General features: G+C 43.6%; 1 protein-coding gene across 2 annotated transcripts in view; it reads left to right on the top strand.

Moving 5' to 3' along the window:
- ABCA1 (ATP binding cassette subfamily A member 1) overlaps positions 1-24282 on the top strand; it is a 122298-nt gene that overhangs the window by 21365 nt on the left and 76651 nt on the right. For both annotated transcript variants that reach the window (XM_006261408.4, XM_019490729.2), the window contains exons 3-5: positions 5195-5288; positions 9572-9713; positions 10857-10975. In XM_006261408.4, the coding sequence (XP_006261470.1) occupies positions 5195-5288; positions 9572-9713; positions 10857-10975 (355 nt within the window). The remainder of the gene's footprint in view (positions 1-5194; positions 5289-9571; positions 9714-10856; positions 10976-24282) is intronic.

Raw genomic sequence — 24282 nt, 5'->3', positions numbered from 1 at the left:
AGAGAAAAATCTTTGAGGCTAATTTTGTGCGAGAAGAGTGCTTTCATTGGAGCAGTGATGCAGGGAACTGCCATAAGAGCTGACCTTGAGGTATGAAAGGAGAGGCAGGGCAAGTTGTTTAGACAGTAAGTGGAAAGTGGCCCAATAAGCTTTTTGAATCTTGTAAATGTCAAGGCACTGCCAGCTGGCTATGTATGGATCTTGGATGCACTGGATTAGGAGGGTGATTGTGGTCACTCGTGGAAATGGAAACCATGTCTCTAAAGCCTTGGTTTGACTGTCTCTCAGGACCAAATTAGCTCTAATGTAAGCAGTGAACAAATCCATTTTAAGTTCATGGCCACTCAGTGCAGCACTGAATATGGCCTAGCGTATGGTGCTGAAAAGAGGACTACCTAATGTGAGCCTGGGTTCTTTCTGTCTCCATAATAACAAGGCTGTTGAGGAGAGGGGCAGGAAGCTGTGTGCAGTTTACATATTCTCATTCTGTTCACATTATTCATAAGGGCCTATTCATAGGGCCTGATCCTCCTAGCCTAGGTCTTCAACCTAGGAGTTGTACATTTAGGTCCCCTTCATATATTGTGATAATGGATGGGACATCCCTGCTGTGGCAGTGCCTCATGTATGAATTGACTGCTGCAGAACTCTTCATGTGGGTAGAGTGCAAGGATGCTTGAAGTCCAGTGTATGCTCTAGCCGTATTTCAAAGGTCCGTACTTTTGTACAAAACATAGGGATTGGATTCTACCTTGATGTAAACTGGCAGAACTCCATCGACACCTGTGGGCTGTGTTGATATAAGAGAAAAGTAGGGCTGGAGGGACCCCAAGAAGTCTCTTCAACTTCTACCCACTGCAGAATGATCCCTATCTGAACCATCCTAGCCAAATGTTTGCCTAACACAGTACTGGCAACACTTTCCAGCTATGACTCACCTTGGGTCAGAGCCTGGAGGGTGGTTGGCAGCATGGGGAGAGCACCTGCAGCCGGTGGGCCAGATCCAATGCCTGCAAGCTGTAGGTTGCCAACCTCTGGTCTAACCTAGCAGACAGACCGTCTTGCACAATGCTCAAAACATCAAAAACATCCTAACTTGTCATGAATAAAGCAAGGGGATGAGGGCACTGTCAAGGTTCTGCCACCACCTGTTGCCCTGCCACTGTGACTTGCATTGGCCAAGGATCTGGTCTCTTGTTCCCAGGCCTTTGCTAAAACCACTAATTAAATCTGGCAGAGAAGGAAGGTAAGTCAAGAGGGTCTAGCTTTAGGTCTAGACACATTGACAACGTAGCATAGAGCAATCTGCATGTGACAGGGGCACATTTAACCCATTTAGTGGTCCCACAAGATTAAGGTAGCAACCCCTGGGCATCTGTCAATGGGGAAGGAGGAAAGCCCTTATAGCTTGTGTTTTGGCATGTTTTGGGGTCTGTTTGTGTGTTTGTTTTCCCCATCTTTCTGCTGCCTTCTGGAAAGTTTGTATTGCAGTTTTCCCAGCATAGCTGTCCATCAGATGTATGAGAAAACACTAATCTTCTTTATTTTAATGGACCATTAACTAAGTTACAAGGCAGGCCTCGGGCAGGCTCACTTAATTGTCTTTGCTGCTGATGGTCCGTCCCCAAGGCTTTTACTTTGCTAATGATCCCCATGTGAGATCTGACTGGTGATGCCAGAGGGGAAGAATATTAAATTATGGAAACATGAAAACAGTAGGGCCTCATGTCCCTGCAGCACCACTCTCCTGGCTAGCTGGGACACTTTCTCTGCTCATTTCATTGCTGAAGGCTAAGCAGTGAGACCTTCTGCTGGGGCAAATTGGGTAAGTGCCTCAAAGCTATATGTTGGTTTATACCACCTGAGGATTTGACTCGTAAAAGAGCTTGAACATGGATGTGAAAATATATATTTGCCTGCCCCCCCCCCCCTTTTTAAATTCTCTTCCCACAAGTGCTGCTGTCACATGCTTTCCACTGCAACCTGTCCTTAGAATTGCAGTGAGTTTGATCTGCATTGCACAAGGTGGGTTCAAAGCTCGGCTTGACGTGTGCAGCTTGAGAGTTACTTTGTACTGGAGAACTTCCAACAGCAGAACTGTATCCTGCCTGCTCTGCAGGTGAGAGGAAGGAAAGGAAAATCAGGTTCAGGGGTCAGCGTTGTGTAAAAACATGTTCTTTTGATTCAGCTTCCTTTATTCAGTACCTCCTTCTGTTCCTATCTGGCTTTGCAAACAGTTTGCTATTTAAGAATCCTGCACAGAGATGTAAATGGTTATAGGCAATGCACGGGATTTGGCAACACCCTGAATTTCTTAAGAATAATGTTGCGAGGGTGGCTGGGGGTGTACTCTTCAGCAAGCTTCTTATTGGTGTGCTGCAAGATCTCACTCTGTACCCTCAAAGAGCCCAGTGCCAACTAGTAGTGCCTGACATCAGTCCAGTTGACTAATGACAGTAAAATTCCTACTGAGATGTGCATGTGTATAGAACTCTTTCCCCTGTCCTCCACCCCCACTGCTGAGCTCTTCTGATGATCCCATCCTTTGTGTGCAATGATAGTTCTCCCGCTGGCTGCTATGGGAGGGTAGGAAGCAACAGATTGTTCAGTGGGGGTTAGACATTTTGCTTTGCCATCACAATAATAATCATATGCCATGGAAGGCAAAAGTGTAATACTTACAGCACAGACTAGGGAGTTAGGAACTCTGCGGTCCAGCCTAAATTTGCTGTGCGACTTTGAGCTACCCATGTTCCCGAACTGCCTGTTTCCATAGATGCAGAAAATGTAGGGATGATGTCCAGTTATGAAGCTTATAGGGAGTTAGTGATAAGGTAATTGGCATTGCCTCAAGGCCAGAGCAGCTGTGGAAGGAAGCCACTGAACTTTGGAAGCAAAAGGATGAGAACTGTTTTTTTAGGGAATGGACACAGCATTCAACTAGTCAACCAAAACCATCCTGTGGAATTCCAACTTAGGTGTAAGCTTGTTCCATATACCATATCCATGCCTGTTCCTGCTGGAGCAGACAATCTGCTCCAGCTGCATGCTTTTGCTGTGGTGATGTAGCAGTTTGCAGTGAAGTGCCACCTCTCTTTCTCCCTGAAGGTTAAAGGGCTTGAGCCCCCTTCCCCTACATACTTGCACATTGTGTATTTAGCCATCTGTCTAACGCTCGTGTGTGCGGGCATATGGCTGGTATGGTGCCTAGGTGAAAGTGGGTAGGATGGGAGATGTGCACCACTTGATTGGGCTTCACTCCACCTATCCATATCTCCTGGGAATGACCTACCAGAGAGCTCAGGGGTTCTTGATGGGCTTCAGCATGTCTCCAGGAATGGAGAGAAACAGTGTGAAGCTCTGGTCATGAGGAGTTTTCGGAAAGCCACAGTTCACAACTCTGCTCCTTTCCTCTGCAGCAGCCACCACTATCAGCTGTGCAGACTCCAACTGCAGATTCCAGTAAGCGTGAGCACTGCCCTGGGACTACAGAGGAGTTGCTACCCCTAGGTCCATCCTTTTGCTATTCTTAATGGAATGGGAAGCTTGGGGAAAAGAGCAGTAAGCAATTACTAGCTGTGCATCTGGGTAACCCCAAGTGCCTGGAGTGAGACTGTAGTGCAGTCTGCTGCTGCAGGAAGCATGTCATCCCCAGGAATGGCCCTGCTCTCCTGGTAACCCTGAATAACCCACTTATGTGGACTCTTGAGGGTCTCCTGTATTATCTTTGTAAAGGTAGAGCTCAGATGTTATCAACAAACCTTACCACAGTGTTGTCACTAGACTTCCTCTATGTAGTGTTTACATTCACATGCAAGTACATTGCAAATAATGACTAACCTCTCTCTGAAAAAACTGAGGCAGTTTTTAAAGGTACCTATATGATTTGGGTGCCCAGTCCCTATTAATCTGTATGGGAATGGGGCATCTGGGTCCCTTAGACATCCTTGAAAACCTCACTGAGAATGGCTTTTGGGGATAGAATAAGTAGTAATTGTTTCAAAGTACAGTACTGTGATGATGGTTTTGTGTTTATCTTAAGTTACAGTAAGTAATTCGAAATGTTTCCCTGACTTTGCATGGATGGTTGTTCTGCATTGAATGTCAGGGGACTAATTTTAGCTGCTCACAGTATAGTACATGGACACTTGCATAGCATGGAAGATTAGAACTCGCACAGTTATATAATCAGAATAGATTTTTTTTTCCCACTGACCTGTGATGTGTGGAAGGACTGAGCAGACTTCTTTTGAGAAGATTGGACTGCAAAAGACATGGTGCTTCCCTTGAGGCTGAAATGAACACTAAGGACAGAGACCAAAACATCTTTTTTGGTGTAAAAGTGAGAGGACTTTGGAAAAAGGCAGATAAATAAATAAATAAAACAACCCCTCCATCCCCCAAACCAAAAAAAAACCCCTTCTTGTTTTTCTCACCTTCTAGGTTTAATTTGGAGTGAGAGTGTGAGCATTGTGCAGGGGCACATTTATTCTCTGCATCTGAATAACTTTGGAGAATAATACCACACTCTTCCCATCTTCTCTGCCCCAGGCAGGTGGTTCTAAGCTCTTTGCATTTAGAACTCGGTTTCATTTATGTGCATTTACAATGCCCAGTCTACTGCAGCCCAAATCTTTATGTGCAACTGGTATGTACCATCTGTACACTATAAAGATGGGTTCAGATGGCTTCATAAAGTACAGGTTCAGCTCTGCCCTCCTGTATGCTATGCATCTCCATTAGCTAAACTGGAGTTTTTTTCCAGTTACGTGCTAGTGCCACCGACAACTGAATTTGACATGGTAGTGGTTCGGTAAAGATGTAGCTTTTTTGGGGAAGGGCAGTTCCACTTTCAAGTGATGCTGAAAACATAAGGCCAGAATGTCTGCTAATTGCCTGTATGGTGTTGTGGGATAAGTGTCAGCTTTTCTCCAGGGACTCAAGCAAGTGGTAATTAGAAACAACCCCTCCCTACAGTCTGTTCTGTATGTTCAGTGAACTTGCCACTGGAATCCCTGGCAAATAAGTGTTCTCTGATATTTTTGTTTAGGAACAGTTTCTAGACCCTGGAGCAGATGAGTAGAGGGAGCTGATGTGATTCTTGCAGTGTCTCTTCTGGCTTACAGGAGAATTGTACTCGGCTCTTAAGATTTTGAAATATGAAAACCTAAGATTTTGTCTTTATTGTTTCCAGTTTCAGCTGCTGATTGAAGTTGCCTGGCCTCTCTTTATCTTCTTTATACTGATCTCCGTAAGACTTTCATATCCGCCCTACGAGCAACATGAATGTAAGTACAAAACATAGTTTATGACCATGCTGGGTACAGTTTGTTTCATGGGTAGGAGGGAGGGTTACAACTACTAAGAAGTAAATAACAGGGGGTGGGGTGGGGGTGTGGTGGGGTGTTGTTCTTGGTTATATGCCTTGAGTGAAACTTTTCAGGGCTGTTTAAGATCCTTCCTTTTGCCTCAGTCTGCTGCAGGGAGAGATGGGTCCTGCTAGTTTTTTGCCTTGCGGCTTGAGCACTGCCCTTCATCACTGCTGTGCTGTAATAGCATTTCCCAGTGTGGCTGCCTTCTATAGTGCAGATAATGTTAAGAATTGCCTCATCTGAGCAGACCCATGCTGTTGTGCACCTACATGGAGCCCTGGTTGACTGGAGAGTCCACAGTTATCTAGTGGAGAGTCCACAGTTATCTAGTGCAGAGCCCCTTGCCTTGCAGGGAGGTTATTTGCATCAGTAGGCTAAGAAGCAGAGCCCTCTCCTCTCCCAGCATGGAAAACTACGACTCTGTCTTCCTGTAGCATTGCCCATTCCTCACTTCTGGGAAGATAATGCTCTAACAAGGATAGAGCACTGGACTGACACCAGGGGCATGGGTTCTGTTCTTAACGTCTGCTGCTTTCCTTCTGTGGAAAAATCATTTCCCGTGTCTGTGTGTAATTAGGCCATGTCTGTATAGCGTGATGCAGCCAGTGCTAGCTGCAGTATCTCTGTGGTGCTGCACTGCTCTGTGTAGACATCCTATATTGCAATGTGTCTGGGGCAGGGACTTTCTCTTACTAGATATCTGTACAGCACCTAGCATATTGCAGTTTTGATCTTCAGATGCTACAAAGGGCATCTGTTCTAACGAGTTGCTATGCTGGCTTTGTACTCGGTAGGTAATCCTGGAACCTCTTCCCCCCCCCTTTAGGACAACTGTTTTTTCAGTAACTTCCTTTTAAAGATCATGGATAGAGATGAGCTTTTTTTTTTTTCTTTTCTATCTCTTAATACTAGAAGGCTTGCTCCACACATTCTCAAGATGCTTCTTAAGGACTCCAGTTGTTTTGCTATTTAGCAAGCCTGACTTCTGTCAGCTGTGCCCCTTGTGCTCTTCAGATAGTAACTCTTTTCTCACATTAGCAATCAGCTGACTGAGGAAGGGCTCCTTGTTTACCTTTCCATTCCAGGATTGCTGCTAGGTAAGGGCTAATACTTGTGTTAAGAGTCAGCTGTATAAAACTGGGAGGGATTCATAAGTGACTTTAAAATAGACATAGTGGTTAATGGAAGTGGTTTTGTAGCATCAGCATGCTATTCCCCACCAACGCACTGTGTACAAAACGTTGCCTGCCAGCTGGGATCTCTTCAAACAAAGATGCTTCATTCAGCATCTGGACTTCAGTGGGACCCAAGTTTGTTTGCAGTGTCCCATTTTCCAGCAAACTCTGGAGGTTGTCAGCCTTGTTCTGTGCCCAGCTGGTCTGTTTCTTCTTGCAGAGTTTGACAGGCACCTGAAGCTTCCTTGTATGAAACTTCACGTGGTCAAATTCTTTGACATTCATTTCATTTTTCCTCATGAGGTCTTGCAAGTGGATGGCAGAGAAGACTAAAGGAGGTCAGCAGCAAATGCCCAGTTGTTTAATTCAGACTTGCACCCACATTTGCATATGTCTGTCTCAGTCCTTTCCTTTAACACTGCTGTGTTGAGAGCTGAATTTTAATAGGCTGTTGTTTCACCTGAAAAGTCAGTGTTTCACCTCCTTCCTCCTTTTAATAATGCTTTTATTTTCCAAGGGTTCTAGCGGGAAACCTGGAGTGGCGCCTGACAACTTCTTTTTAATTTGCTCTCTAATCTGTTAGTTTCCAAGAACAAGTAACTGGATTCTTTCAGTCTGGTTCAGTTCCGCTGAACACTCACTCATTTGCAACCCGACACAAATGTCTTGTAAAGCAGAATGTTGCCTTTTGTTGAATTGGGAGGGGGGCTGTGAGGAGAAACCTTGAAACCAGGTCACAGTGAACTCTGTGGCAGTTCTACATATGCCTGTAAGGGAACAGGGTTGTTATCTGCCATGGTGATGCTATACAGCAGGGGTGTCAACTGAGGGGTATGCATACCCCTGAGGGTTCTTGAGAAGGCCCTTGGGGGCATGAGCTGGTGGGGACTGTACCCCCACCCCCTTTTTCCACGTCTGGCTGCTGGGGGTACACTGATTCAAAAAGGTTGAAAACCCCTGGTATACAGTGTTATGAAATGACTTGCCAGTCACTCCAGATGATTGTATTCACTAGGCTATGCACAAGTGCTTTGAAACAGTAAAGGGCTTAGATGTTTTGGGCCAATCTGGTTTAAAACTAAACTAAAATTGCCAGCTTGCATCTAAGAGGGTCCCAACTCCTACTGGATTAGACTGGCCATTCAGGAATCCAATTTCTAAGTGCCTGGTCTGGTTAAAAGGGTAGTTTATCTGAAACAAGGGAGAACTTGCTTAGTGTAATTGCTATTTATATGGCCTCTACCACAGTCAACCAAAGACCACTGCATGCACAGCTCTTCAAGATAGCTGGCTTTATCTTTTGGTACCTTTCTTTTCTCTTTCATCTAGAGTGTCCTGACTCCCGGTGATTAGAAAACATTTGCTTAAAATCCCACCAAAAACCTCATATTAATTTTTTGAAATTACTGAAAAGGAAGAGTAGTGCTTGCAGATCTGCCTCGGAAAGGAGATGCTAACCAGTCTGTTTTCATGTGGTCCACCTCTTAAATACAAAGGGTGGCTGCTTGCTATTAAATGGCAGCTGCTATTTTGCATTTTCACTCTGCATGAGTAATAGCATGCTTATGTTATCTTTGTAGACTTTGCTTATTCTTCCTTTCATTCATTATAAGGGACGAGTAGTAAGGGGTGCTTCCATTGCACAGAAAACAGAATGACAAGCTTTATCAGACCCATAATCTTGTAGGCCAGGAGAAAGGAGAGCATTTCACCTCCCATCCATTGACAAGGTCTCTTAAGACCTTCCAGCAAAATGCTGTAAAAACTTGTGGTGTTGACTACTTTGTCACTGCCTTAATTTCTGTAGTGTTTTTTGACCAGAAGAAAAAATAGTTGGGTGGGGGGGGGGTTAGTTTCATTTGTGTTCGTTTCTTACAAGGGCTGGGGTTTGCACAGCTGCCAAAACTAATATGAAAGCCATTAAGAGTTGGGTGCCCAACCGAGTTTCTTTTAAAATCCTTCCCTAGGAGCAGAGTCATTGCGGGTGAGCTGTACGTACTTGTTCTGTGATCTATAACTCAGAACCTTTCCTGACATCTAAAGTGTAGAGTGGGAAGTGCCTCTTAAAAAATAAAAATAAATAAAAGTAGCAAACAAGAGTTGAGAAGGAGGCAGCCCAGAAATTTAGGACCTAAAGACCCCACATCCAGTCTTTGCATGTTGCCACAAGCCAAATTCTTCTCAATAACAGCAGTGTAAATTGAGAATAACTTCAGGGTCTTGTGTGTGTCTGTGCGTGCACATGTACATGCATACATGTACACAGCTGCCAGGCTTAGTCAACACAAGTTCTATGTATGACGGTTTGCACCAGGAAAAAATGTTTCCCTTTTGTGGTGTGCCCAGAACAGCGGATAGATCCAAGGAAATGGAGGGCAAGAGGGCAGCCATATTTGTGTCCTTTTGCTACACCAAATTCAAGCTCTTAGCAATGATCACTATTCCATACCTACTCTATTTGCCTGCTGGCCCCTCATTTTTAGTCTGCAAGAAAAGGTAGAGGTGGTTGTAGTGCTTACCCTGTGTCTGACAGGAGCTGTCAAAAGTTGCCAGAACATGAGAAACCAGATACTGAAGTGGAAGAAATTTGTACAGTATTTTAACTCCAAATTAAGGGCCGGATAACTAATTCCTTGGTAGAAATTTGGCACGAACAAGTCAATCCTGCCCACTCCATTTTTAACAGGAGTTTCTCAAATGTTGGCATGTTTTTCTTCTAAAAGGCCCAGCTCCTAGAATCCTTTGATCCTGTGACTGTAGAAATCTCCAATTTCATTACAAAGAGACTTGCTGAGCCTGTAAAATCTCATTAAATTTTGGAATTTACATTTACATTTAAATTTTGGAACAGACCAATGACTTTCAAAATACTGGAACTGGCAATTCTGTTCTCTTTAGTAAAGGTGTGAGATGCATAAGAGACATAAGGTTAAGTCTGCATGATGTCTTTCTTGCTTCTCAGAAGATTTCACAGTTTTGGCAAAATCAGACCTTTGTTCTCAAATGTTTGCTCTTCTATTCCAGGTCACTTTCCAAACAAGGCCATGCCTTCAGCAGGAACCTTGCCTTGGGTCCAGGGGATTATTTGTAATGCTAACAACCCTTGCTTCCGCTACCCAACTCCTGGGGAATCCCCTGGCGTTGTCGGAAACTTTAACCGGTCCATGTAAGTACCAAATCTTGTTTCTCCTTGTATGTCCTTATAGGAGAAAAGCAGGAACTGGGAGGTTTAGGAACAGCATCTGATTCTTAGATGCAGATTAAGGGCAAGGCTGCTTCCCCTGCACACAGCCTGGCAACAGGCTAGATAGTTAACTTGTGGCTGCACTCAACAGGCACTGTGACATCCTGTCTCACTTAGCAAATGGCTGTGCAGACCAAATGCAACATAACTATTCAATACTATGCTCATACATACTAGGTAGAACTCCCAAAGAAATAAGGGCGTTTTGCCTGAGGAAAGACTAAAGAGAAACAGGGAAAGATCTTCATGATTTGGCCCATAGAGGGAGTAAGAAGTGTCAAGTTTATTTCCTGATGGGAAAGTTATTGATGCTGAGAGACTAGCCACTTGAGGAGAGAGGCATGGGATTTTCCCTGGTTTTGCTCCTACAAATAAATTCTGGGTTGATTGCACTCAGGAATTTAGTTTTGGGCTTGGCATCCCTCTGCCTCTGCTTTGCTCATTCCCTGCTCCCTGAGAACAGTGCAATGTAATCTGTCCCTTGTGGCCATGACTAGAGTCACAGAAGTATCAGAGTCAAGGATGGGGACTGGGGTGGCATGGGTGCCAAGGCGCACAGTTGACAGACCAGAAGTGTGTGTGGTTCATTGGGTTGACAGCCCAATGAATTTGTGAATTCTGCTAAATACTTTGTCACAAGGACATGAAAAAGGAAAGGAAGAGTTAAGGGTCTTTCGCTTGCTACTTGAGAGAGGATTTTAAAGAAATGGAGATGCATTTTTAGAATGGTGAGCTTTAAAGGGCTCTTTCCAAATGGCATTTTCTCTCCCACCAGACAAGAGCAGTCTGACCTGCATGAAGAGCTCCCTACCCCCACGCTTATACAACTGCTTTCCAGTGTTTGAAGGTTTCCAGAACAACTCTGTTTGACCTTTCTCTTTTACTAGCTAGTCTCACTGTTGTCCTGGGGTGATGGCTTAACAAAGCTTTCACTATACCATAGAGGGTTGTATTTTTATATAAAAGGAACTGAGTCTTGGAACCAAGGATGTAAAACTGAATCTTTATATGCAGTTTTGTGTGGCCTTGCATGGTTAATGATGGCTTTTCCTTCACTTCCTCCAGTGTTTCCCGCTTGTTCTCTGATGCCAAGAGGTTGCTGTTGTACAGCCAGCAGGACAGCAGCATAAAGGATGTTCAGCAGTTTCTGGGAAAACTTTGGAAGCTTGGAAAGTCTGGCTCAGGTAACTGGAGGCTGAAAAGAGCCTCGTGCATTTAGCTGTAGTTTGCTGCTTACAGCTGATTGCCCTTTTCTCTCTTTTTGTAAACAAGGCAGTATACAATACAAAGATGTACAGATTATTTAGCAAATCCAATCCATCATACCAATACAAATCTCATCTCCAGATTCAGAGTTCTGGGCTGTGTATTTATGGATTTATTTGTTTTTTAAATGTTTTTTGTAAAATTACAGCCTTCAGAGTTGACCCAAGATGCATTTGAGAATTTGCTAGTGCTGTAGCTTTTTGCATGCATTTTGAGGAAATAATAGTTGCATATTTCTAAGAACAATGGCAAAGCAGGTAGTTCAGTGTGGCTAAAATGTTATGTAAAGGAAACCAAGTCAAAGAGACAAAAGAACACAGCTGGGGGAGAGAGAGTGAGTGCTGACCTGTAATGGAATCTTATTTTGAAACTAATTTACCTACTTCCTTCCTAATATTCAGTTTTTTTGATTTAGAGCACTTATGAGACTCCTTCCACTATCAAATAGTTTGCAGGGGCCCTAGAACGAAGTGCTGTCCTTTCCCTCCAGCCATGCTTACACAGGAAACTTACTGTCTCTGGCAGCTCTCAGTGCTGCTCTAGACTGGCCACTTCCTGAACCAGAAGCAGTGTTGATGTGTTCCCATGGTGTGAATGGGTAATTGGCCCTATCACTCACTAGTGCTAGATAACCTGCCCAAAGTGCTGTGCAGGTGTGGTTACACCACTTCTAGTTTAAGAGGTAGCATGCAGGCTGTGTGCTTGAGGGTACTGCCACCATGGATGGCTTGGGGCTGTATCTGATCTAAGTGTCTTACAAACGTTAATCTGCTTATCCTTGCAGTACCCCTGGGAGGACAGGAAGTGCTGCTGTTCCTCATGCTTCCCAGGCTGGGAACAGTGGCCAAAAGTAAATGACTTGCCCAAGGTCACACAAGAAGTCTGTAGCAGAAGAGGCAATTGAACTCACTTCTCCAAAGACTCAGGCTAGGATTCTAACCAGTGGGCTGGAGCAGTAGTTTTCAACCTGGGGGTCTGCAGATTATCACTAAGTGGTCCTCAGAAGATGCCTATGATCAATCAAAAGTATGTGAATACCCACACTTATCATTCAAAGGGGTCTGCACCTCCATTTGATATTTTTTTTTAAACGTCTACAAATGAAAAAAGGTTGAAAACCACTAGCCTAGAGTAAATGACAGCCCCTAAGAAGGGGCTTCTGTGTGTTTTGCCTCCCTTTTAGAAGTGATAGGGTGAAGGGTGCTAGTGGTTTAAAAAAAAAAAAAGATCTTCTAGCAATTAGTGAAATGGTCAAGTCATGCACATTTAAAGCTTAAATCCTTCAGCACAGGCAGGTCTCTGCACCCAAGCAGAGGCCTGGTATCATCTAGGGGAGAGTTGGCACATGCTCAGTACTCTGTGGAATCAGGGTCTTGGTCATAAAATTATGTGGTTACCATCTCACCTCTGCCACACGTGCTGCCTTTATCTGTTCATGAATCTTACATCCATTCCAATCCTGCCAAGTCATTCCAGGAACTGTTCACTGGACCACACTTAGACTATGTGCTCCCTTAAAGCAGAGGTTGTACTTTACTGCTTTTGATAATCTTTCTCATGGCTTTAGTCATTGAAAGCAATAGTGCCTGTAAGTGGACACATATAGAGCAAGGCTGTGCAAAATGTTTATTTAGATCAGTAGTGCTCAGTCTCTTGGCTGAGTGGTATGGGGCTATTCTGCAGGCTGAATCGGGCCCTGGGTCCTGCACTGCCCTCTCCAACCCCTCATGGACTGGGATTGGGTCCTGGGAGCCTGACACCACCCCTTCCTGGCCCTGTGTGCTGGGATTAGGCATCCCATTCGGTGTGTAGGGCCCAGGGCTCCCCACGGGTTTAGAAATTTGGCAACAGGGGAGTGGTGACACTATTCTCTCACCACAATTTTCCAGACCCATGGGGAACCCTGCAGGCTAGATGACATTGGGCTGTGGGCCAGGGATTGAGCACTGCAGATTTTTAGATGGTTTCAAGTGCCCAAGTCAGGGCTGTGTGAGTTCTAGAATTACAAAAATCAGCCCACAATTTTTCACAGCACCTGCTTTCTCTTATATTTCCTAAACCCTGCCTGTGGCCTTGAGTTTTACCTGTGAGAAGGATTGAAACACTTCTCTGCCTCAGGGACATTAAGAGCCTTAAGCAGCTGCTCCCTTCTTTGTCTCGTGAGTGTGGACAGATGGGACCATTGTCTTATGGCCCAAACTCCACAAGGTCTCCTTGGGTGCTGGGATGCAGCCTGAGCTCTGTGCTTAGAGGCATCAGTAGATTTAATTGTCTTAATGTGAAGTAAGGCCACTCTCCTTCAGAAAGAGGGGCCTACATGAAGGTTTAACGAAGTTATACTAATGCACTTTAAAATAACACCTTTTGTTAATTTGAGCACGGCTTCCTGAGTATCCTCATACTGACAGGCCCTAAGTATGATGCATTCAACATTCCTATAAGCCTGCCTGCATTGCATTTTGTTAGCCAACGCCAGGTACAGGGCAACTACACATTCTCATTCCACTCTGCTCCTGCACAGGAGAGGAGCAGTGGCCAAGGTTTTTCCTAAACAGTGGGCAGTTTTTGTCTACCCTTAATGTCCGAGTATCCAGGAGCTGGCTTTTTGGATGGTGGGTGCCTCAGCACTGTCTTGAAGGGGTATTACTCTAGGCATCCAAAATTTGAGGTGCTTCAAATCACTGGTAGGGGATGGAAAATTTTAGCTTTAGTTTTTCAGTACCATATCCCTGCTGAAATCAGTGGTGAAATTCATGTTGCCTTCCAGAAGCTAACAGCATGTCATAAACAGCAAGCATGATAGTTGCATGAGAGATTGCACTGAAAAGATTATACTTTAGGATTCTGTCCTGAAACTTACAATGAAAATAAAATTTGGATGTACAAAAACTCTCAACTACATGCTGCATGAGGCATCCAGGGGAAGAGTCATGCCAGTAAATGGCTTGCGTAGGGAACAACTTCCTGACTCCAAGCCAGTGCGCTCATGTTATGTTTGGGAATAAAGACTGGTAAATTGATTGCAAAACAAAAGTTTGGAGCCAGCACATCAAAGATCATATTTCTGTAATAAAGTAATTAAAAAAAAATTCAAGTGTGTATAAACGGGTGGAGGAGAGAAGCCTCCAAACAGCATTTGCTATGGTTCCCAATGTATTTAGCATGACAGACCCTCTATTGTTGGTGCAGCACAGAAGGAACAAAGCCGGTTTGTCCTTTTCATTACATGGTCATTTACAAAGTCTCCATTAAACCAAGTCTATATCAGTCTCTCATGGCTGCCTGATGTCTTTCTCCAGTGACACATAGAAAAAATAATCTTTCAGCTTGAAGTGCCACAAGACTACCACTTGAAGGATAAAGGGAGGGAGGAGGGATCTGGTAGGCTGCAGTACCATTCCTGGCCACCAAATGTCTGTAATGCAGTTTGCTAATTTTATTTAGGGCATTGCTGCTTGTGTGTGGGGGGAAAGGGCTGGAGTTGCACTAGAACTGATCTTTTTTTCTCCCCTCCCCTTCCCCCTCCTATTTGTTTTATTTTTTCCACTGAAAAATGGCTTTTTCAATGGAAGAAGTCTACAGAAGGCTCATCTTGAGATTTTTGTTCTCAATGAAATGGCTTATTCATTTCCCTCCCATTTTACTAGAAAAAGTGTGGACCTCTCCATTTCAATTTTAAAATCTCATTTAAAACTTCAAGTTTTTTTCTGTCAACATGTACAGGAAAAATTTTAATTCCCAACCAAATATTTTGTTACATTTTGGGGGGAAATAATTTTAAAAGACTGCTTATCATTTTTGGGCAGTCCAAATGTAGTATTGTGGTAGTTCCTAAGAGCCTTCCCTGTGTGAGGGACCCTTTTCTAATGCAAACACCTTGTGGAAGACAGTGCTGTTTGGGAGAGGCTGTTTTATGTGAGTGGCAAGCCCAAGGGCTCAGGTCATGCCATATCCAAAATAGATGCTGCTGCTAACAGAATCCTCATGTTATATCTTTTTCCACTTAAGGAACAGATTTAAGGCTGTGCTCCTGTCTTACAGAAAAGATAGATTGGGTTGGCATAAATGGCTCAATGCCAGAGGATCAAATTCTGTGCATCAGAAATGAAACGTTTGACCTGCCACATGGAATGAGCAACCAGCTTGTAGCTTGGAGAACTTCTCTTTGGGAGATTGAGAAACAGGCATTTAATCTGCCAGTATTTGTTTTCAAGGGGAAAATTCATGGGAGACTGACTATTGACTTGTATGAAAGCAAAGGCTGGGTAACCCTCAATCACCTGTTTGAGTGTGTATGCTTATTCTTAATCTCAGCCTGCTCACAAAACTAGTAGACAAAAATGTCATGCTGCTGCAACCTCTATCTCTAACCATCATCATGTAAAGAAAGCAACTGTATCTGGACTAATAATACTAGATCTCCTCTTGAAAATCTCCCACGAGCAGAATTTGCTGGCCAGTTTGTTCTACTGCTATCCTCTTCTCACAGTTAGAAAATTTTGCCTGATACTTGATGTAAAACTACAGCACAGCAGACTTTAAGCCTCTTTCCACCAGTCCTGCCTTCCGAGGCAAGGAAGATTCATGTTTTTCTCCCTCCTCCATATGGCAGCCTTTCAGGTAGTTGAAACTGCTCTCGTGTCCTGCAAACCAACTTCACGACCATGGAAAATGCTGAGACGTTATTCACCTTCCTCTGAAAGAGAGAGAGAGCGGGTCTCCTCAGTTACTGGCACTGATTGTCATCAGGGAAGAGGGTACTCTCAGTTGCGAATGTCCCATACAAGTAGTAGGACCTATTACCCAACAAAGCCACTCCTAGATAATTATTTAAATTGCTTTGTATCTCCCTTCCCAAGACAGGTCTAGCCCTATGTCAGTTGAAATCAGTTGTGGGAAGATTTTTCACTGGGACTTTGGAAGAGGCCCCAAATTTGCTATAAGGGGAAACATTAGAAATATTGTTTAGATTTCTCTTTCCCTCACATTCTTTGCTCTCAAAAGCATGCTGTTTTTCATGGCTAATGATATCTGCGTCTGCATCTCGGTGCACATCAGGTATTTAGTCAGCAGCTGCCAGAATCCTTTGACTTTGGGCATCATAAGAAGTGACCAAAGTTATACCAATTGATCTGAAATGGCCTTGGGGTCTGAGACATTCCCAGAGGGGACTGCTGCTGGTGAAGGGAATACATGATTATCAAAGACTGTTCATTCTGTTCCTTTTCCCCCCCTTCATCAGTCTCTCTTCTCACATTTTTTCATCTTTAATCCAGTTATTTGTAATATTGAAAACTCACTTGAATGCCCCATTCCCCAAGTCTTGCATCAACTTCCACAATCCGCTTTTCCCACACCCCCGTTCCCCCCGGCCAATTAATGGTCCATTTCTACTACTGCTAGCTACTAGGGTAGTGCTTCTGGTTAGCAGATCTCCAGCTAATACTGCTGGGACTTTCCACCGGAGAATTTAAAATCATCGTGTGATCTCATTCAGCCTATTTAAAGCTAGTTACTTGCCTGTTTAGAGGTGTGTGTGTGCATATATATATAATATTAAAAAAAATAAATACCTTCTTGGACTGAGGAATCCCTCTGGTAGCGTGTACAACATCATACCAGAAGGTTTTATACCAGATGGTACACAACATGGACAGCAAGGTTCTCTGCTGCTTGATGGCAGTAAGAGCTGAGGATGCATAGACCCTTCCATGGTCATGATTATTTTTTCACAAACTGTGGCGACCATTCTCCTAGCACTTACGTTAACAGAGCGCCCAGAGATGTCCCTTTGTGTAGTACTAGCTGCATCTCGTTCTAGCTGTGCCTTTTTTTTTTAACACACCTCTGGAGAAATAAATGCAACCAGTAGCATGCACCGTAACTTTCTGTCACATAGTATGCTTTGCAGTCCATGCCAAGTTCTTAGCAGAGGCAATTTATGTCGCTACAGAGCTGAGTGCAGATGGCTTTCATATCCTAGAAGCACTGCTGCTTGAATCCACTATGAGCTCATGGGCTATGAAATGCTAAAGAGAAAAAGGAACAAAAAAACTACTCCAACAAGGTGGCAGATGCTTACCCTTTAACCTCCTCTTCCTCGTCCCCCCTTTGTTAGTACGTCTCTATCAAGTTATGTCAGTGAGGTCTTGGCACCGATATGATAAGCCAGATAGTAAGTCCCGAGAACAAGAGTCAAAGGCCTTGGTGATTAGCAGCTCCAAAAGCATGACGCAGCAGCCAGAACTGCAGCTACAGAGCCTGGCTTGGCCTGGCTGATCTCAGACACTGGCTTCGTGTTTCCCTATCAGCATTTTGGGTGGGAAGAAAGCATTGATGAGAGAGGAGCTTTCCCTTAGCTGTTCCTCAGAAAAGCTGACAGTCTGTTTGGGTGAAGACAGCATTTGGAGTTAGCCCTGGGATGCTTCCCTCAGCATGAAGCACTAGGTGTTTAGTTCACTGTTACCATGGGGGTAATAAAAATCTGGTGGCAATGCAAAACCAACTTCTCTGTTTCTGGGAGTAGATAAGCCAGGCTACAATGAGTAGTTGTCTTGTAGCTTCCCTATTATAGCAACAACAGAGCATCACTCTGCATTTCTTGATGAATTCCTGTTTTTACTGGATCCATAATCAAACACAACAAAAACAATTGAAAGTCTGTAAACAGACAGATCTGTACAAATAGTCCCTGAGCCATTTACTTAGATCTCGCACTGCTGCCTTAAATTGCAACTTGCCATGCATGGCTTCAGCATAGACTGCCTTTAGGATTATAGCCCTCCTATTTCCAAGAGTAATCTAATTGTTAGTCTTAGTAGTAATGTTACCATAGTACCCAAAGACTCAACTGAGATCAGATAGTAGTGCTACGTGCTGTACATCTTGAGAGGCACTTCCTGTCCTAAAACGTTTATAGTCTAAATACACATGGGAAGTGCTATTGTTCTCATTTATAAAGGTGGGAACTAATGAACACAGACTTAACTTGAGTCACCCAGGGAGGTTGTGGCAGATCCAGGGTCTGTAGATGTCTTCCTTGGCCTAGGTTCAGGGCCAGCCTTTTTATATTCTTTCCTTATGCTCCCAACTTTGCCAAATGCCCAAAGACATTTAGCTTTTCTTATTTAATTTTGGAGATGGAGAGTCCTAGGATCACAGTTGCTCCATCTTTTAGTCATTCCTTCAGAGATCACATTTGCACCAACCTACTTTCTGTATAGGAATGTTAGATCTCGCTCAATACCGATACTGTGAAAGTGATTCCCTCATGGTAGCGCAGAAGTAACCCCTGTGCTGACTAGTTTAGGAAACCAGCTGGCACCTTGAACAAAGTACCTCCATGTGGTTGCATAGCAGGCTGTGTGAGACAAGGTGCTAAGTACCCACAATCCCCTGACCAGTAAGAGGAAAAAGTGCTCAAAACTGCTGCAACTCTCAGTTTGCAATTTCTTGAATAACAGTGTTGGCCTCTCATCTAAATTTAAAAAACTATTAAATGGAACATTATTTTTGGTCTATAGATTTTCATAGCATAGAAAACCAAGCACCCCATAAACATGCACTACAAGTCCTGTGCTTGGTATGGGGATGAAAGGACTTGCTCATCCTTAGGAGTTTACCTCTCCGGTCTGCCTTTGCATAGAAAAATGCCTTCAAATGCTAAATGCCCTGATTGAAAAGGTATATGAAGAGGCAATTAAATGATAACCAGATGGAGTCAATGAGGCTTGAAAACAGACAATACAAATAAAAATCTTTTGAGAGCTTGGAAACAGTGAGACATTAACCCCTTTGGAAGGCCAGATGCTTACTCATTTTTTTCAAGGTTTTGTATTTTTTTAGATTTACACAATAATAAAAATGCTATAACAAAATGTCTGGGCATCTGAATAATTAGAATTACAGAACAGATGACTATCCAGCAGCAAAAGGTAGTTACACAGACAAATTATTCATATGACATCAGTGCCTTGAGGCCCCAAGTAAACTTAGGGCCTCATTGCGCTAAACATTTTACAGATGTATAAAAAGAAAAGTTCATGCCCAAATGAATGTACAATCCATCATCAGTTTTTCCTCCAAACTGAAACAGCCCATCAAACCTTAAAACAGACTAACTGCGTAGATCCAGAACGGGTAACCACATGAAATTTGCTCGCTATTTGTTGAGGAAGCATAGGAAGAAACCTGAAGACATCCAAAACAGGGACTCTACAGTATGTTTACCAAGACAGTTTAATTAATATTCCAGAATAACACCCATGTGAGGGTTGTCCCTTCGTGTAATTTATTTTTATATACCAGGAACTGTCTGACACAAAACCCTAGGAACAGTGTGTGAGCTGATGAAGCTAGAGGCTATTTTAATAAACTCCCTTTTACCCAAACAATCTCCTCTGTTTTTCTACTTGCTTCACCACTCTCCTTTTTCATTTAGGTTTCTTTATTTATACACGTGCCACCTCAAATCTTTTTCTCTTTCATTACTATCTAAGGGGCTCACCCTTAGAAACCAAACACCTCTGGAATTAGACCAGCAGTATTCAACCTGTTTCGACACAAGGGTCCCTCAGAAAATGCCAGCTCTTAGCATTCCCTTGTTTTATGACTATTAAAAAATAATAGAACAATTCTGCTGTTGCGAAGAACATAGAAAGACCATGGCAAGTCAGGATTCTTTTGACATTATAGATTCCCATTTGAAATCTCTGGGCTTATTTCATGTATCATGTTGTATGTTTGCACACTTAATGGTGCTAACATTTTGTGGCACCCTGTGGCACCCTTAAAAGGATCTCAGGACAGTGGAACCTTGAGTGCTGCAGAACCTTGATTGGGAATCGATGAATTAGACTGAAGTCGGATGTCTGCCGGAGCTTAGCACCTCATTGAGCTAGGGTGAATAAGGCATGCCAGCTTCTGTAGTCAGTAATGCGTAAGACATTGATGTGGCTGCCAGCTACCTTTGACTTCTTAATCCCACCTGTTTACAGCTGGGGATGGCTTTTAGCTCGGGGCTAGAGCAAGCCTCAGCCTCACCCCTTGAGAGCTGTGGTGAAATGCCTTAACCATATGCTACAAATTAGAGCAAGCCAAGCAAAGAACAAACTCACTGCTTTCCAGGGAGCTGTAGAGGCACCTGCCCTGCAGTGCTGCATTCCTGAGGGAGTTGTGCATAGGTGTAAACAGCAGCCCTCTCAAACGCCATTGTGAGAGCCAAAACGAAGTTAAGCAGCTTCAGACAAAATGCTGCCAAAAACATCACCCTATGGTATGAAGGAACAGAACTGCTCCCAGGTGAGGGCATTTGGGAAGAGCTAAATTTGCTGTACACACTTTACATGCAACTTATTAGAAGGTTGTGATACAATTAACCTACATTTTTAATTAGCCTTTTAATTGCTTTCCCCATTGGGGTCCTGCTTTATTCCTGGTAGCCTTCTATATCACAGTTTTGCTTTTGTTTTCACTATCAAAATAGTTACCTGGATCAAACACCATGGTACTTTTTAGAGATGCCCCTGCCTCAATCTCAGTCCTGGTGATTTTTGAATGTTGTGTAGCATATGTGGACACCCAGGATCAGATTTGCAAAGTGGTCATTACTTGTGAATTCTTCTTTTGTTGAAATTTCTGTGACCCTTGAGTTAAGTCAGCACTAGTATTTTTGGAAATCTCACATATTTCTTCCATTAAAATGCATGGAAGTTGTGCCTAAATCCTCTAGGCTGCTTAGTATCTCTTTGGGGTAGGCTGCCATTGTGTCCCAATACCACAGGCAACAGATAGTGAAGTTAACTGACTCTGCATTATCTCTTGATTTTTCTGTTTTATACCAAATTATAGCCAACTTTTAGTGAAAAGCAGCAGGATGGTTAGGAAGATAATGTGATATTGGTGGGACTGTGTCCATTGGGAAGTTAGTGAAACTGTTCATTAATTGGGCTTGTTTTATCTACAGAATTCTCCATGTTCTGTGCTTGAGAGTTTATCCCTTTAAAAGTTTAATCAGTTTTGGTGCTCCCTTCCTATTTTTCCAAGGAACCATTCACAAAATAGATAAGATTTATAACAAAATTCTCTCTACTGCAGTTCAGATACAAAGGTCTGTCAAGGCCTGAATTTATTCTACCTGGGAAACGGTGTCCCAGGGGCCAGGATGCTTATGAACTTTCAATGCCTCAGTTTTCTTTAACAGCTTACTGAGACGTCCATGGTCAGAGGTTGAGATTGCCAGTATGATATAGGGCAGCACAGTACAATGTGCATTGTTTTTGTGCAAGTCTTGCAGAAATGGAGCCAGCTTCATAGCTCACATCTGAAATTCCCCGGGATCCAGGGATGTCTGGAACTCCACGTTTTAAATTCAAGCCAATTCTGGTGGTGGACGCGTCATTTTCGACCTGGTGGAGGGATGTGGGCAGTGGGGTCCCCCAGGGCTTGGTCCTCGGGCCTGCTCTGTTCAACATCTTCATCAGCACCTTGTTCAAATTCGCTCATGACACTAAGATGTGGGGAGAAGTGGGCATGCTAGAAGGGAGGGACAGGCTGCAATTGGATCTGGACAGGTTACAGGGGTGGGCGGATGAGAACAGGATGGGATTCAATACTGACAAGCGCAGGGTACTGCACCTAGGGAGAAAGAACCAGCAGCAGCAGACCTACAGGCTGGGGAACTCCCTTCTCATCAGCACAGAGGCAGAAAAGGATCTTGGGGTCATTATTGATTCCAAGATGAACATGGGCCACCAATGTAGGGACGCGGTCAGGAAGGCTAGCCGCACCTTGTCATGCATCCACAGATGCATCACGAGCAGGTCCAAGGAGGTGATCCTCCCCCTCTATGCAACACTGGTCAGGCCGCAGTTGGAGTACTGTGTCCGGTTCTGGGCGCTGCACTTCAGGAGGGATGTAGACAGCATCGAGAGGGTCCAGAGGAGGGCCACTTGCATGATCAGGGGGCAGCAGGGTAGGCCCTGTGAGGAGAGACTACGGCACCTGAACCTGTTCAGCCTCCACAAAAGAAGGCTGAGAGGGGATCTGGTGGCTGCCTATAAACTTGCCAAGGGGGACCAGCAGGCAATGGAAGAGTCCCTGTTCCCCCATGCACTACCGGAAGTAACAAGGAATAACGGCCGTAAGTTGACAGAGAGTAGATTTGGGCTAGACATCAGGAGGCACTACTTCACAGTCAGGGCAGCTAGGATCTGGAACCAACTTCCAAGGGAAGTGGTGCTCGCTCCTACCCTGGGGGTCTTCAAAAGGAGGCTAGATAGACTCCTTGCCAGGGTCGTTTGACCCCAGCATCCTTTCCTGCCCATGGCAGGGGGTTGGACTTGATGATCTTCTCAGGTTCCTTATGCCCCTACCGGCTATGAAACTATAGTCCAGATAGGAGAAGGGTTTTGGATATGGAGGAGAGGTGCATATGCATTGGAGTAGGGTGCTTAAACATGCTCAGCATCAGGTTAAATGTGCTCCCACTGATCTATATCATTGACTTAGTAATGAGAAGTGTTGGCTGAGTGTTTTTGAGAATTCTCCTTGATTTTGTGTGTGTGTGTGTGTGTGTGAGTGTGAGAGAGTCAGAATAGAGATGTGACAAGAATACAAACATATGCTAGTCTGTACTGTGACCAGCAGGATGGCATTTTTGGTACCTTTGCTATATTCTGCACTGCACTGGATGCCAGTTTACCAATTGGTTATGTGTCTAGGGAGCATTTGTAGTTCACATTTTCTAAAGCTAGAGTACAGCACAAGGCTACTCCAGTAAGTAGCAAAGTACTGCCTTTTATGGGCACGGTTTTTATCTTGCTATTAGTTTGTCTTTACTGTCTGAGTACAGATATAATAATAAAACAAGTAAGTGCTTCCTAATTCTGATAGTGGATTCAGTACAAATGATATCTGCACATACAAGACTTCTTTGGTATTGTTTCTGAAAACTCTCTGTGACTGCTTCAGTCATCTAAAGCAGCTTTTAAAACTCCACCAGTTAATACAGATACTATCTGGAATTGAGAAATGAAAGTTTTGCTAAAAATAATAACACTTTAATGCTCTTTCATTCTTTACTTTTCTTTGTTTATATTGTTAGCATTGTTCGTACCACATACCAGGGTTATACAATCAGAACTATATCCGTATATTGTCTTTGCAGCTATTTTTTTTCCTCTTTAGGCTGTTTTGACACACATTCTGGGTCTATTTCTGGCATTTTTTACCTCAAAACTGTGAAATGTAAAAACTGTCCAATGTTATCATTTAGACCTCTTGTCCCACAAATATTTATGAAAATAAACTTGGAAGTTGTCCAACATTTGACTTATTTCTGCTCAGGAGGCTGGGTTAGGATCTGGGTAGCATTCATAGTTCACATCTGAGCCACAGCTGGATTCTACACTTGATTTGGTTCAGCAGTCTCTTATGAAATGTCTGCCCAGAATTTGAGGATGTTTTATATATACCGTTTTGAAGATCATCTGCTCTAAGGAGACTTACCACCATCTTTGTCTAGTCTTGTGAAATTGCCACCACTATATGCTGGTTTACATTTCTAAAGCATTCTGGGTTCCTTCAAGATAAAAAAAAAAATAATAATAGAAATGCAAAATATTAAAAATCTGCGTAATGTGTGTCACTCATCTGCTGTTGTACGACTGGAGAATTTCTGTTTAAAGTTGATGCAGCTGTGCTGATTTACATCAGATCTTGTCACATGGTCCTTAAAACATGGGTGTATGCCAGAAATGGATTTACCTGTGGGGTATGGATAGCACACACTCATTCTGGACTTGCCTGTGGGATGGTTTTCTGAATGCTTGTTCAGCACATGCTATCCAGCTGCCATAGGCGAAGCAGGAGACTCTCAGAGCAGGTAGACTGAGATGTGTCGAAGGAGACATGACCTTTGAGAGAGTAAGCCCATTCCTCTAGTCCCCCTTATCGGAATGGCATAATTGCCAACACCTTAGCAAAACACTGGCATTTCCTCAGCGTGCCTCAAACTGTGACCCCATGGCATTCTGTCTAAACACCAGATTTGACCATATGACTGTGTATACTGCATGGGGAAGAGAGAACAGAAGAGAGCTCAATGAATCATGTGTAGCTACTTAAACCCACTGTAACAAACATCAGAAGAATGGCCTCAGAAGCAGTTCTTCAAGCTCATGCTAGCCACAGTTGCTCTGTCCAGTTCTTGTGTTCTACAGCAGGT

The sequence above is a fragment of the Alligator mississippiensis genome, chromosome 3 (genome assembly GCF_030867095.1).
Source record: "Alligator mississippiensis isolate rAllMis1 chromosome 3, rAllMis1, whole genome shotgun sequence".
NCBI lineage: Eukaryota > Metazoa > Chordata > Crocodylia > Alligatoridae > Alligator > Alligator mississippiensis.
Note: the sequence above shows the minus strand (reverse complement) of the source record. Positions and strands in the feature narration are given on the sequence as shown.